Raw genomic sequence first — 13,946 nt, 5'->3', positions numbered from 1 at the left:
CTACCCTATCCATCCCCTTCACTATCTTATACATCTCTATAAGATCCCCCCTCATCCTTCTAAACTCCAACGAGTACAGACCCTGACGAAAGAGCAATGCTCCGAAAGCTTGTAATACCAAATAAACCTGGAGTTGTGAGACTTCTCAGTAAGAGAGAGTTCATTGTATATTCTACTGGACCAGTTATCCAGAGGCCTGGATTAATAATGCAGAGTAACATAGAGTTTATCGTCCTCTAAGACACAAAGTTAGGAGGATTGAAAAGCTAGGATGCAAGTATATGACAGCTATGAACTTAAACTAAGTACTCGGCATGCTGAACAAAGTGCAACATGAACTTTTTGTAAGTCAGACAAATACATGCTGTATTGTAAAATGATTTTTATATCCTAGGTGTGTAAACATGGGAATGATTAAAATGAAAATGCTGCCTCAAAACTGAGGTGACTATTTTCCACTCATCTAAGAGCCAAACATTGCAGAATATATTTTTTTAAACTCATCAATTCTGTAACTGATCAATTGGGCCAGTGGGCTGACGAACAGCAGATAGACTTTAATTTACATAAATGTGAGATGATGCATTTTGTTAAGATTGAACCAGGGCAGGACTTACTCAGTTAATGGTGGGGCACTGGGGAGAGTTACAGAACAAAGAGATTTAGAGGTACATATTCATAGCTCTTTGAAAGTGGTATCACAGGTGGACAGAATGGTGAAGAAGGCATTCAGTATGCTTGGTTTCATTGGTCAGAACATTCAGTACAGGAGCTGGGACATCTTGTTGAAGTTGTCCTAGACATTGGTAAGGCCACACTTGGAATATTGTGTATAGTTCTGATCACCATATTATAGAAAGGATATTATTAAACTAGAAAGAGTGCAGAAAAGATTTACTAGGATTATACCAGGACTTGATGGTTTGAGTTATAAGGAGAGGCTGAATAGACTGGGACTTTTCTCTGGATTGTAGAAGGCTGAGGGGTGACCTGATAGAGGTCTACAAAATAATGATGGGCACAAATCAGCTAGATCGGCAATATCTTTTCCCAAAGGTAGGTGAGTCTAAAACTAGAGAGCATAGGTTTAAGGTGAGAGGGGAGAGATACAAAAGTGTCCAGAGGGGCAGTTTTTTCACATGGATGCTGGTGAGTGTCTGGAACAAGCTGCCAGAGGTCGTAGTAGTAGAGGTGGGTATAATGTTGTCGTCGAAAAACCATTTAAACAGTTAAGTGGGTAAAATGGGTATAGAGGGATATGGGTCAAATGTGGGCAATTGGGATTAGCTTAGGGGTTTAAACAAAAAAGGCGGATGGACAAGCTGGGCTAAAGGGTCTGTTTCCATGCTGTAAACCTCTGACTCTTCTGCCAAGTAACGAAGAACTATTATGCAGTGTCAAAAATTAAACATTTTGAAATTCTCTTTGCCTTTACTTGGCTTTGTTTGGCTTTATATTTTAGAAGTATATTTAACTTTCTGAAGTGAGAAGAAATAGTTATTCTTTTCTTAGCTGTTTCTTTTGAGGTAGAATATAAAATTGTTGTGCAATTTATCAGAGGCAATCAGAATGGAATTATATAATGCCAAGAAAATTACAAATTTGTGTTTGCCTGTGTAACAGTCATTGTATCTCACCAGCATCTCACGATGTGAAGCACCTTGTGAAACATTTTGATAAATAACAAAATACTATGAATGGAATTATCTTTCTACTATAGTGTAGTGGAATGTATTAGAAGATGTTGGGGCTGTCCAATGCGAGCAGAATCCCATTCTTTTCCCATCTGGGCATTGTTAGAAGGGAAGAATACTCAGAATTTCCAGCAAGTTTCTTTGCATTGTGCTCCATTTTTTTAAGATTTGTTTGATGAACAATTGCATTTTTTTCTTATTCTTTCAGGAACTTGGAGTCACAACTCATGCTAACTACAAGATAACCTTCATGTTGGATAGTGCAGCTATGATCACAGTACATACGCCAAAGAGAGGAGTGGTGGAGGTGAGTGTAAAAGTAGTTGTTTAAGCTTTACCAATGCACCTTGTGCCAATGAGGAATTTAAAGAACGTCAGTTTAAAAAGTCAGTTTAAACAACATTTTATTGGTATTTGATCAAAGATTTTATTTTAAAAACTTTTCTCTGTGAATTTTGTGTTCATTGAGATGAAGGATGTTAGTGCTGGTGCGTGGATACTTGTTTCAGGTACCTCATAGTGCTACTATGGATATCCAGTTCAGTTGCAGCAGAGGTTAAACACAGAGTTAAGTTCCCGCTATGCAATGTTGATTACATATTAATGCGATTTAATTACATTGAGGTGCCCTTATTTCTAGAAATGGAATGAATCTGTAGTTATTTAGTTAGGCACATACTCATAATGTATATCTGTAAATAAATACTTGTTAAGTATGTAAAGATTCACCACTTGACTTTCTGGTATAAGGCAATTTATCCGATTCAGACTTGAAGGTTAGGTACTATGCAGGTTGTAAACTGTGCATTTTTGAACAAGCATTGCCTGGTTAGTTACAGCATAAAATAAATGCAGAGTAAGGATCCCTCTGTGCTGTCTTAGCAAGCATTTCCAATGAAATATGGTAGGGTTAGATACAGAATAGAATGTCACATACATTCCTCCAACAAATGCCTTCGCATCCTCCCTACACCAGTAGTGTATATGATTATATTCTAACACTCGGGTCTCTCTGTTCCATTGCGAATTAGTGCTAAATAAGTAGAACATAGAACATTACAGCGCAGTACAGGCCCTTTGGCCCTCTGTTGTGCTGACCTGTGAAGCCAATCTAAAGTCCATCTTTAATCATTCCAGTATCATCCATATGTTTATCCAGTGACCATTTAAATGTCCTCAGTATTGGCAAGTCCACTGCAAAGTAATTTTATGCTGTGAGCTGACAGTAGGAAAGGGTTTGAGATGGAACCATGCTCATTTCACCATTCAGCTTTTCTTAAAAACTGGGCTGATGTTCCTGTTTACGCAGGCAAGTCTAAAAACTCTGGAAGCTCCTTTCGGTATTAATAGCCCAGGTGCAGTAGTGTTCTCCTCTCTGCATGCCCTCCACAACAAGCTATGATTTGAATGTGATGTTAATATACTTGTAAGATATTTCACAAAGCCTCTTTTCACAGGTCAAACCACTGGGTGTCATATGGGATAAATTTCCAGAATTCTACACTAGAAAAAATACAATAATGTTTGATGACATTGGTCGAAATTTTCTGATGAACCCGCAAAATGGGCTAAAGGTAAGAGTTAGAAATCATAGAAACCCTACAGTGCAGAAAGAGGCCATTCGGCCCATTGAGTCTGCGTCAACCACAATCCCACCCAGGCCAGACCCCTGTATCCCTACATATTTACCTGCTAATCCCGCTAACCTACGCATCTCAGGACACTGAGGGGCAATTTTAGCATTGCCAATCAACCTAACCCACACATCTTTGGACTGTGGGAGGAAATCGGAGCACCCGGAGGAAACCCATGCAAACACGAGGAGAATGTGCAAACTCCACATAGACAGTGACCCAAGTTGGAAATCGAACCCAGCTCCCTGGAGCTGTGAAGGAGCAGTGCTAACCACTGTGCTACCGTGCTGAGTTGTTGTCCAGCACTATGTGTAAGCTCCAGATTTGGTGCATTGACTCTGTTACAAAGTTTACGTTTCCTGTAGGTACCCCCACTGGTGTCAGAATTTACATAATACCCATCATTGCCGCCCTATGCCTACTTACATGCTAGTGTAAAGTGGCTGTATAATAGCCCATACGACCTGAGTCAGACCTTTGTCTTTCCCTTATATTTTCAATTCTGTGACAGACTGAAGAAAGATTTTGTTCAATTGCTTTGTTTCACAGTGATTAAGTATTCAGATCTAATTAGTTCAATCATTACAGGTCATTTTTGTATATTGTTGCAAATTAGAGTATGGTATACTTCCCTATGTTAATTTCTAATGGGACAGTAAGATCAACTTTAGTGGTACATTAGCTATCCTCCAGAAATTTGGGCTCCTTGCTTCAGACAAAGCATTCTTGACGGTCCCTTTAACAAGTCAGATTCACCGTACAGCTGGGCATGCTTTAAAAGCCGATTTTCTGTGTCACTCTCTCCCTAGAGAGTAGGGTCCTGTGGGTGGTGTGGCATGTGCTTCACCACAGAGATTGAGAAGATGGTCACTTTGAGTTATTATTTCCTTGCCACCCATTTCAGGCCTACAATCTGTGTGCTCTTAGTCTTAGCTGCATTGGTATAGATGCAAAAGTAGTGGTTTGTGTTCATAGTCACCTTGAATTAATTAACACCACTGAACTAATTCTTCAGAATGTGCACTGTCTGATGTGCATCCGAAGAAACAGATCCCAAAAAATTTCAATAGCAGTTAAAGTATCTTTTGAAAATAGAGCTATTTTTCCAGATGTTCACAAAAAAAGCTAGATAGAAATAAATTAATTGACTTTGTTCACTACTTTTTTTTAGAAGGAAATGCATCATGTGCTCATCTTCTAAAATGCCATTTGTATCAACATGCTGTGTGTGGTTGAAGTCATTAGGTTACATATTAGTTTCATTTGAAGCAATTTTTAAAAGCGGCATCTCGGCGTTTTGGCTAAGATACAAATAAGATCAAACCTTGGAGGAGGAGCTATACCTACTCCAATCAGCTTGGATCATGTAGATTAAGCCCAATATAGGAGGTGAGAGTTCTGTCTTGTCACCTTGGATCAGGAATGTCTCAACTTGTTGAAACTCTGAATTGGACTTGATTGGATTGAATTGGAATTAAAAAAAATTGTCTGACCTGAACTCTTTTCTGAACTCATTTTTAAAGTATCGTGTAGTTGCTGTATGCGACGATGCCTACATATTGTTTGATTCCTAATGCTGAAAAGTTGTTCTGTAGTATCACGGGGAAGTGTGTGTTACTTTAAGGCAGATTAAAATTTCTAGTGTTCAAAGCTTTTATTCTTTGGAGAGTAACGTGAAATGAGTTTGCAAGAGGAAATGTCTCGTGTTTCTGTGTGTGCTAAACATTTCAGGAAAGGATTGGTCTTTATTTAGTGCTGGACTTCTCTGGTTCCATGTGCTCGACAGCCAGGGAGGGCTGGGAGTGTGTGCAGCTCTATCATACCTTGCCTGGGAGAATGTGCAGCTCTCTGATATCTTGCCCAAGTGTCCACTCTTCATGTCTAAATCTGGTCAATGAGTGCAAGCAGGTTAATTGATTATGGAACAAAAAGTACAGCACAGGAACAGGTCGTTTGGCTCTTCAAGCTTGTGCTGATCATGATGCCCTTACTCAGCCTGTATCCCTCTATTCCTCCCTTTTCATCTACCCATCCAGATGTCTCTTAAATGTTGCTAACATGCCTGCCTCTACCATCTCTTCTGGTAGTGCGTTCCAGGCACCCACCACTCTCTGCATGAAAAACTTCTCCCTTAAAAAAAGTCCCTCCCTCGAAATGAACTGTTGCCCCCTTGTAACTGACATTTCCACCCTTGGAAAAAGCCCCTGACCATTCACCCTGTTTATGCCTCTCATAATTTTGACAACCTCTATCAGGTCTCCTCTCAGCCTCCATCTTTCTGGTGAAAACAATTCCTATAGGAGAGTTATTGAACCTTTCCTCATAGCCAACATCCTTGAGACCAGGCAACATCCTGGAGAACTTTCTTTGCACTCTCTTCAAAGTTTCCATTTCTTCTGCGAGTGTGGTGACCAAAACTGCATGCAATACTCCAAATGCGGCCTAACCAAGGTTTTATATAGCTGCAACATGATTTCCCAACCCTTGTACTCAATGTCCCGACAGATGAAGGCAAGCAAGCTATATGCCGCCTTAATCACCTTAGCCACCTGTGTTGCTGTTTTTAGGGAACTGTGGACAATATGCCCAGATCTCTCAGTATGTTAATGTTCTTAAGGGTTCTGCCATTTACAGTATAGTTCACACCTAAATTTGATCCTCCAAAATGCATCACCTTGCACTTGTTCTGTTTAAACTGCATCTGCCATTTCTGTGCCCAAGTCTCCAATCTATTTGCATCCCCTTCTATCCTCTGACAATCCCCAGCAGTATCAGCAATTCCAGCAATCTTTGTGCCATCCACAAACTTCCTAATCAGACCACCCATGTTTTCCTAACTCACAGAACACAATCAGTAAGGATAAGCAACAACATCTCCTCCACGATCATCCTCAACACTGGTGCCCCACAAGGCTGTGTTCTCAGCCCCTACTACTTACACACCTATGACTGTGCGGCCAAATTCCCCTCCAATTTGATCTTCAAGTTTGCTGACAGCATTACCATAGTGGGTCAGATCTCAAATGACGATGAGACAGTACAGGAATGAGATAGAGAATCTGATGAATTGGTGCTGCCGCAATAATCTCCCCATTAATGTTAACAAAACAAAGGAGCTTGTCATCGACTTCAGGAAGTGTAAGGAGAACATCAATGGGGACGACGTAGAAAGGGTTCAGAGCTGCAAGTTTTTAGGTGTCCAGATCACCAACAATCTGTCGTGGTTCTCTCATACCAACACTATAGTTAAGAAAGCCCACCAATGCTTCTACTTTTTCAGAGGACTAAGGAAATTTGGCATGTCAGCTATGACTCTCACCGACTTTTACAGATGCACCATAGAAAACGTGCTGGTTGTATCACAGCTTGGTATGGCTCCTGCCCTGTCCAAGACCGCAAGGAATTACACAAGGTCATAAATATAGTCCAATCCATCACGCAAACCAGCCTCCCATGCATTGACTGTCCACACTTCCCGCTGCCTCAGCAAAGCAGCCAGCATAATTAAGGACCCCACGCACCCTGGACTTCTCCCTTCTACCTTCTTCCTTCGGGAAAAAGATACAAAAGCCAGAGGTCACATACCAACTGACTCAAGAATAGCTTCTTCCCTGCTGCTATTAGACTTTTGAATGGACTTACCTTGCATTAAGTTTATCTTTTCCTACACCCTCTGCTGTAACACTACATACCTTTCCTTCTCTATACAACGGTATGTTTTGTCTGTTTAGTGAAGAAGAAACATTATTTTTCACTGTATGTTAATACGTGTGACAATAATAAATCAGATCATTTATATGTATTACGAACGCAGGAGTTCCAGCATTGATCACTGCGAAACACCACTCGCAAAAGATCTCCATTCTGAAAAGCATCTTACCAATGATACTCTCTGTATTTTATAACCAAGCCAGCTCTGTATCCATCCAGTCAGCCCACTCTGAATTCCATGTGATTTTAGTTTTTGTACCAGTCTGCCATGTGGGACCTTGTCAAACACCTTACTAAAGTCCATATAAACCATGTCCACAGCCCTTCATTCCATCAGTTATCTTTGTCACCTCTTCAAAAAACTCTGATGTGGAGATGCTGGCATTGGACTTTGGGCATTGTAAGAACTCTCACAACACCAGGTTAAAGTCCAACAAGTTTATTTGGTATCACGAACTTTTGGAGCACTGCTCCTTCAGGTTAGTGGAGAGGTGGGTTCACAAACACGGCATATATAGACTGAGACTCAATTGCAAAATAATTGTTGGAATGCGAGTCTTTACAGATAATGCAAATAGAGAGGGGGATAATCACAGTTTAAAGAGGTGTGAATTGTCTCAAGCCAGGACAGTTAATAGGATTTTGTAAGCCCAGGCCAAATGGTGGGGGTTACATGTAGGGTAACATGAACCCAAGATCCCGGTTGAGGCCGTTCTCATGCGTGTGGAACTTGGCTGTCAGTTTCTGCTCGGCGATTCTGCATTGTGTCTTGAAGGCCACCTTGGAGAAAGCTTACCCGAAGATCAGAGGCTGATTGCCCTTGACTGCTGAAGTGTTCCCTGACGCTGCAGTAAAAAGATGTCCCGAGGTGTGGTACGTTGGTGAGACCATACAGACACTACGACAACAGATAAACGGATACTGCGCAACAGTCACCAGGCAGAAGTGTTCCCTTCCCCCTTGCCCAAGGGCCACTCTTGTTCTTATCCACGACTATCCAAAATCTTGTGGAATTATGGTCGCCAGGCATAAAATGCTCCCCTGCTGAAACATCAATCACCTGGCCTTGTTTATTCCCCAGTACCAGATCTAGTGTGGTCCCCTCCCTGGTTGGATTGTTAATATACTGTATCAAAAAGTCCTCCTGGACACACCTAACAAATTGCCCTCCATTTGAGCCCCTGGCTGAAAGGAAGCCCCAGTCAATATGTGGATGTTAAAGTCACCCACCACAACTACCCTGCTTGTTTCACACCTTTTCAGTATCTGACTACACAGCTGCTCCGCTGTCACCTGCGGGCTGATGGGAGGTATATTGTACACTCCCAACATTGTGATTTCACACTTCCTATTCCTGAGCTCCACCCATAATGCCTCACTACAAGATCTCTCCAATGTGTCCTTCCTCAACACAGCTGTGATGTACTCCGTAATCATTAATGCAACCCCCCCCCACTCCTTTCGTTTCCCCTCCTGTCCCCTTTAAAACAACGATATCCCAGAATATTAAGGTGCCAGATCTGTCCCTCCTTTAACCGTGTCTCCACAATTGCGATAACATCATTATTAGATTTAGCAATCCAGGCTCTCAGTTCATCTGTCTTACCTGTTATACTACTTACATCGAAGCAAATGCAATCCAGACTCCAGTCCCGCTGAGACATGTGGCTTCCCTCTACCTCTCTTACACTGCACTGTTTATCTCAGTCTCACTTTTTTCTCCAGTCCCTACACTTCCTGGTCTGCTTTACTGGTCCCACCCACCTGATGAACATCATCCAGTTATAATCCAAATTCCCCGTGTACTTGAGAAGTAAGAACCCTTGGCTCAGGGATGCTCTGCTCTGATTGTGGTTAACTAACTGGAGATTAGGAGGAGAATTTTGCTGTCCTGCCTGCCACAGGAATCGTAGTGGGTGGGACACGGACCATACAAAGTCCGTTGACCTCGGGCAGGATTTTCTGACTTTGGCGTGAGCGCGGCCAGAAAATTCCAGCCTAGGAATTGAACCTGAGACCTTTGTTCTAATTGGCTTTTGATCTTCGCACAGTGAAGTTGTATAATTATGCCATAAAGTTTGTGAGAGAGGATTTGTTTCATGACATGGACACTACTGTGGCAAGATGTAAATGCAGCCTGTGTTTTATTGTCACTTTTCAGATTAGACCTTTCATGAAGGCTCATCTCAACCGAGATAAAGACAGGGAGCTGCTGAAACTGTCCCAGTACCTAAAGGAGATTGGCAAACTAGATGACTTCACGGACCTCAATCATAAACACTGGGAAAGGTAAGGATGTCTCCTACCTTCCACTGTGCTTGCTGTCAAATAACAAGGATTATTTGCTCCAGCTGTCAGCATCTGCACATGTTCCCATTGCTGAATGACGCCAACAGTACTGATACTTTCGTGGGCAGGGAGATATCAGTAAGGAAAGACTTACTGCCACTTCACATCATGATTCTGGTGAAAGGTGGTGCTTATTTCTTTCTTCAATACCAATTTCTGCTTTCTATTCTGCGATAGAACTTCCTGTCTAAAACCCTCCACATGGAGACTTCCTTCCCATCCTTTAAAAGTCTTGTTAAACCTTGATCTTTGAATATGGTTTCAGCCACCACCCATAGTCTTCAATTACTGCTCCTCTTTGGATATTAATGATGCTGTACACTTACTCAACTGTTATAATCTGGAATTCATTGCCTTAAAGAATGGTGGATACAGATTTAAACTTTTGAAAGAGAATTCAATCTCTCTAAATCTAGGGGAAACTGTTTTTTAAAAATTATTTCATGGGACGTGGACAGTGCTGGCTGAGTTAGTATTTATTGCTAGTTGTCCTTGAACTGTGGACATTTAAGAGTGGACCTGGAGTCACCAGACCAGGTAAGGACGCTAGATTTCCTTCCCTAAAGGACATTGCTGAACATGATGGGTTTTTACAACAATCAACAATAGTTTTATGATCATCATTAGACTTTTCATTCCATTTTAATTAAATTCATGTTTCACCATCTGTCATGATAGGATCTGAACCTCTGTCCCAAGAGCATTATCTTGAGTCTCTGGATTAGAAGTCCAGTGACAATAACACTATGCCACCACCTCCACTTATTGAAAGAACTATCAATTGGGACTAATTAGTAGCTGTTTCAGATTGCAAATAATGCTGAATGATGACCTATTTCTATTTGTATGGTTCGGCATTACTCTTTGACCTGTGGGACCTAAGTTCAAATCTGACCTAGGTTGATGGGATGACCATTTCTGTGGCTGTACGGATTGTGACTTAGGGTCACCTTCAACATATTCCAATGCATGGTGGCATAGGGTAGTCCAAAATGGTCTCCAGATTTATGCTAATTAGAAATCTCTGTTAGGGGGATGTGGGTTATTGAACGTTGATGCAAATGATGGGGTGTGGGTAAGTGGGAGGAATTTGCTTCAGTATTTGCAACTGGTGCAAGTTGGGAGCAAAGCAGAGGGAATTGCCTTCAGCATCCAGCCTGGGCTTTTGCTGAGTTGGGGAGACTCTACAGTCCCATTAAAAATTTGTGACAGGACTCTGATCTGGAAGATCCACCCTGATTCATGAAAGACCCCATTTTCGCAGTAGAGGAAAGGGATGGTCGTGACCCTCGCTTGCAGGGAAACATGAACTTAGCAAGTCCCTACTGGCACAGAGGAGTAGTAATAGAAATCTGAAGGGTGGTGGCTGAAACCATATTCAAAGACAGAGGTTTTGTGGAGGCCTTTAAAGGATGGGAAAAAATATACAGGTGGAGGGTTTTAGGCAGGAAGTTCTGTTGTAGGGTAGAAAACACCCCATTTTTATTAAAGATTAAGTACTTGAAGGGATTTAAACATTTTGAATGGGCTTTCATGAATGGGAGTTTTTGATCATAGTGAAAATTGTAATAGATGTATGAATTTTTATTTTATTTCATCTCAGTATGGCTCCTCTCGTCTGCCCATGGGGAATATTTAGTGAGTCAGCATGGAGCGCGTCAGTGCACGAGGTCATGGGGAGTTCTGGGGTGGTGCATGGTTTGACATGAGTTGGTATTTTTCCCAAAGCGGATGCACCAAGCTGTGAAATTTCTTGATTTGCGCTGTCCAACTCGTGAGAGAAAATCCAGATGTGACATGGTGATTGTGAAATCATTCCTAAGCAGTGGTATTCCCTTTGAAAGTGTTTCAAGTGTGTTGACTTTCTTTGTAAATCTCTCATGGTGCTAATTCATATCGTGGGGAAAATTTCATGCTGAATGAGAGATTATAGAATCCCTGTAGTGTTGTGGACTCTGTAAAGGAATCTCATTCTACTCCATTCTAATCTCTTGATCCATTGCCAGAAATACTGCAGCAGATCAGTTTGCTATTGTGGTAAACTCAGCATTACAAATGTGTATTTCATTGCTATCCTACTGCTGCAGGAAAGTAGACTTCCTGACCAATGGGATATCCAGCAGTTGAAAAGCATTGACCTCAGCTAATAGTAAATAGTTTTAACTGTGTTTCCCAAACTTATACATTGTAGTCCATTGCTGGAAGGGAAATTAACTCAAGTGCCTGTCTCTGCCAGAGCATGGGTCACAATTACCCATGAGGATTGTAATGCTTGCAACATGTAGCTTTACACTATCAACACTGTTGTCACTAGAAAATGCATCGTTGCATGCCTTTCCCTCTTTTGTTGAATGTTTTGTTGAATTAGAAGAGCTGCCTCTTGTGTGTGTACATGCGATATACCAGAATCTCTTTAGCTTCATCTATCACTTCACAGAATCCTCGATTAGTTCTGGATATTGATGCCATTGGTATTGCTTACTAGTCAACTGCACAAGTGTACTTTTTAATTGCTCATTCCATCTCTTCTGCCTGCAGATATCTCTCTAAGAAGCAAGGACAGTAATCCCCGAGTGGATCTCTCTGCCCTAGGTTGTGCACTCTTCAGAAATATGTGAAAAACTGTGATTGAACTCAGAACAAGTGCTGAGCACTGCGATATTCAAAAACAAAAAAAAACACAACGCCAAAGGAACTTATCAACTGAAGTGCTACCTGCAGCTTTCTTTATCCTTCAGTCCTCTACACTGCTAATCCTTCAATGGGGACAAGTGAATTGAACAAAGGACAATGTGCTTCAGCAAAATACTGTCACACCATGTGCATACATAGGAATATGTTCCTGTTGCATCACCATTTATATCTAAATGTAGCTTCCTTGCTTTGCGTGAGGTTGATTGAAACCAGAAGTATGTTAATTGCAGTTTACTCCATGCCAGAGTAAGTTAGGTTTTTTTGACAAGCAGCCCTTCTTTGTGTGCTGACTTTGGGTCAAATACATGATAAAACATTGAATTCCTACATGTGCAATTTGTTTGACCTAGGTTTTAAGAGAGGGAATGTTTTAAACTTGCCCCCTTGATCTCCTGAGTATAAGTAATGCAATGGCAGATGTACTGCAAGCTTGTGGCCTATAACCTTCTGCAGGCTCCCCATTCCTAAACCCTACTTTCAACTAGTGCTAAACTGTATGAATATATCCAGTTTTTCAGTACAGCAATTGCTTCATGCTCATTCCTCTATTTCAGACAACATGGATTCGATGCCACTGTGCTATTTTTCAATCCATACCTGGAGACTTTGTCTCCTCATGTTTCACCTTCATTGCTTGTTGCTTCCTGCACTGTCACACCACAAACCATTCATAACCTTAATGATGTTGCTTACCATCGGGTGCTACAGATCTCTTCCCAGATATTATTGAAAACCAACTGTACTGTTCAATCAATCTGCATTTTCTGAGCACCTAAATTTTATTATATGTGTGGTTGAGATCCAACTTAAAGAAAAATTGGCATGGTTTTAATTTTCTACCAAGCTACCTACAATGAAATGTTGGCCATGGTTTATTCTCCACAGCAAAAGGACAACCACAGGAATGGGGCATGGGTGAAAATTCCTCTTTACGCAATACAGGGATTGCAAATGCTAACCAAATTTGCCAAATACAGAGGTGCACCCTTCCTTCTTGTAGCTAGAGATATAAGAAGTATGCAAGGATGAGCAATACCTGCAGTTGCAAAGTGTTATAGCATTTGCTTTTTACTGATTAACTACAGTCATATAGCTGTGTGACTCTGCCATTGACTATGTCTAGTATTATGAAGGAGGTTGCCTATGAAAGTTGTTTGAGGCACTTTTGGAGATGTGTAAGGAAGGTCATCTGATTTTCACCAGCACTCCAGGCGTGCCCGGCTGTTGTTGGGAGCACTCTAAAAGATTAAAAGTAGGTATGAACTGTGCTTGGAGCTCTTTGTTCTGTGCTGATACTCTTCCATCACTGGCGCTGAATGTAGAAGCAGCAGCTTGTACAGTTACACCTCCTCTCTCCATTCAACATTGAGCAGGCTAATAAAATATGTGTTTTGCAGATCAATAAATCTGGGAATTGAATAGAGGTCAAACTAATTTGTTTACAGTTCAGCCTGGCTGAAAGGGCCAGAAATGTCATGGAATCTTTGTCTTGGTTTCTTCATGTTGTGAGTTTTCATTCATTATTGCTGTGTGCTTAATTTTCATTCTTTTAAATAACGAAAGCAGACATTCCAGGTTGAATTCTGTATTTAAAAATAAAGTAATTCTCAGTGGAGCAATATCAAAGGTGTAAATATTAATAAAATACCTGCTGAGGTACTTTGGTCCAAATTGACTTTAATTTCTTGTTATTTGAAGCTAAGTGGCAATTTTTATTGACTGAAAATCTAGAGTGGGGTTTTCATTGGTATGGATTTGATTGAGTAATGTGTGCAGAAAACAGCCTGAGGCGACTTGTAAGTCTATATGTCAGCTGAAGACTGGAATTCTGGACTCAATGTACCATAGAATAATCTAACAGCTA

At 41.1% G+C, this 13,946-nt stretch overlaps 1 protein-coding gene across 1 annotated transcript in view; it reads left to right on the top strand.

Moving 5' to 3' along the window:
- ublcp1 (ubiquitin-like domain containing CTD phosphatase 1) overlaps nt 1-13,746 on the top strand; it is a 36,528-nt gene extending 22,782 nt beyond the window's left edge. The window contains exons 8-11 of the mRNA XM_080201766.1: nt 1,903-2,001; nt 3,152-3,268; nt 9,201-9,328; nt 11,927-13,746. Of these exons, the coding sequence (XP_080057892.1) occupies nt 1,903-2,001; nt 3,152-3,268; nt 9,201-9,328; nt 11,927-11,954 (372 nt within the window). The 3' untranslated portion in view covers nt 11,955-13,746. The remainder of the gene's footprint in view (nt 1-1,902; nt 2,002-3,151; nt 3,269-9,200; nt 9,329-11,926) is intronic.
- The last annotated feature ends 200 nt before the right edge of the window (nt 13,747-13,946 follow it).

Source organism: Carcharhinus amblyrhynchos, chromosome 13 (assembly GCF_965287045.1).
Source record: "Carcharhinus amblyrhynchos chromosome 13, sCarAmb.v2.hapA, whole genome shotgun sequence".
NCBI lineage: Eukaryota > Metazoa > Chordata > Chondrichthyes > Carcharhiniformes > Carcharhinidae > Carcharhinus > Carcharhinus amblyrhynchos.
This window is presented reverse-complemented; position numbering and strand designations above follow the sequence as displayed.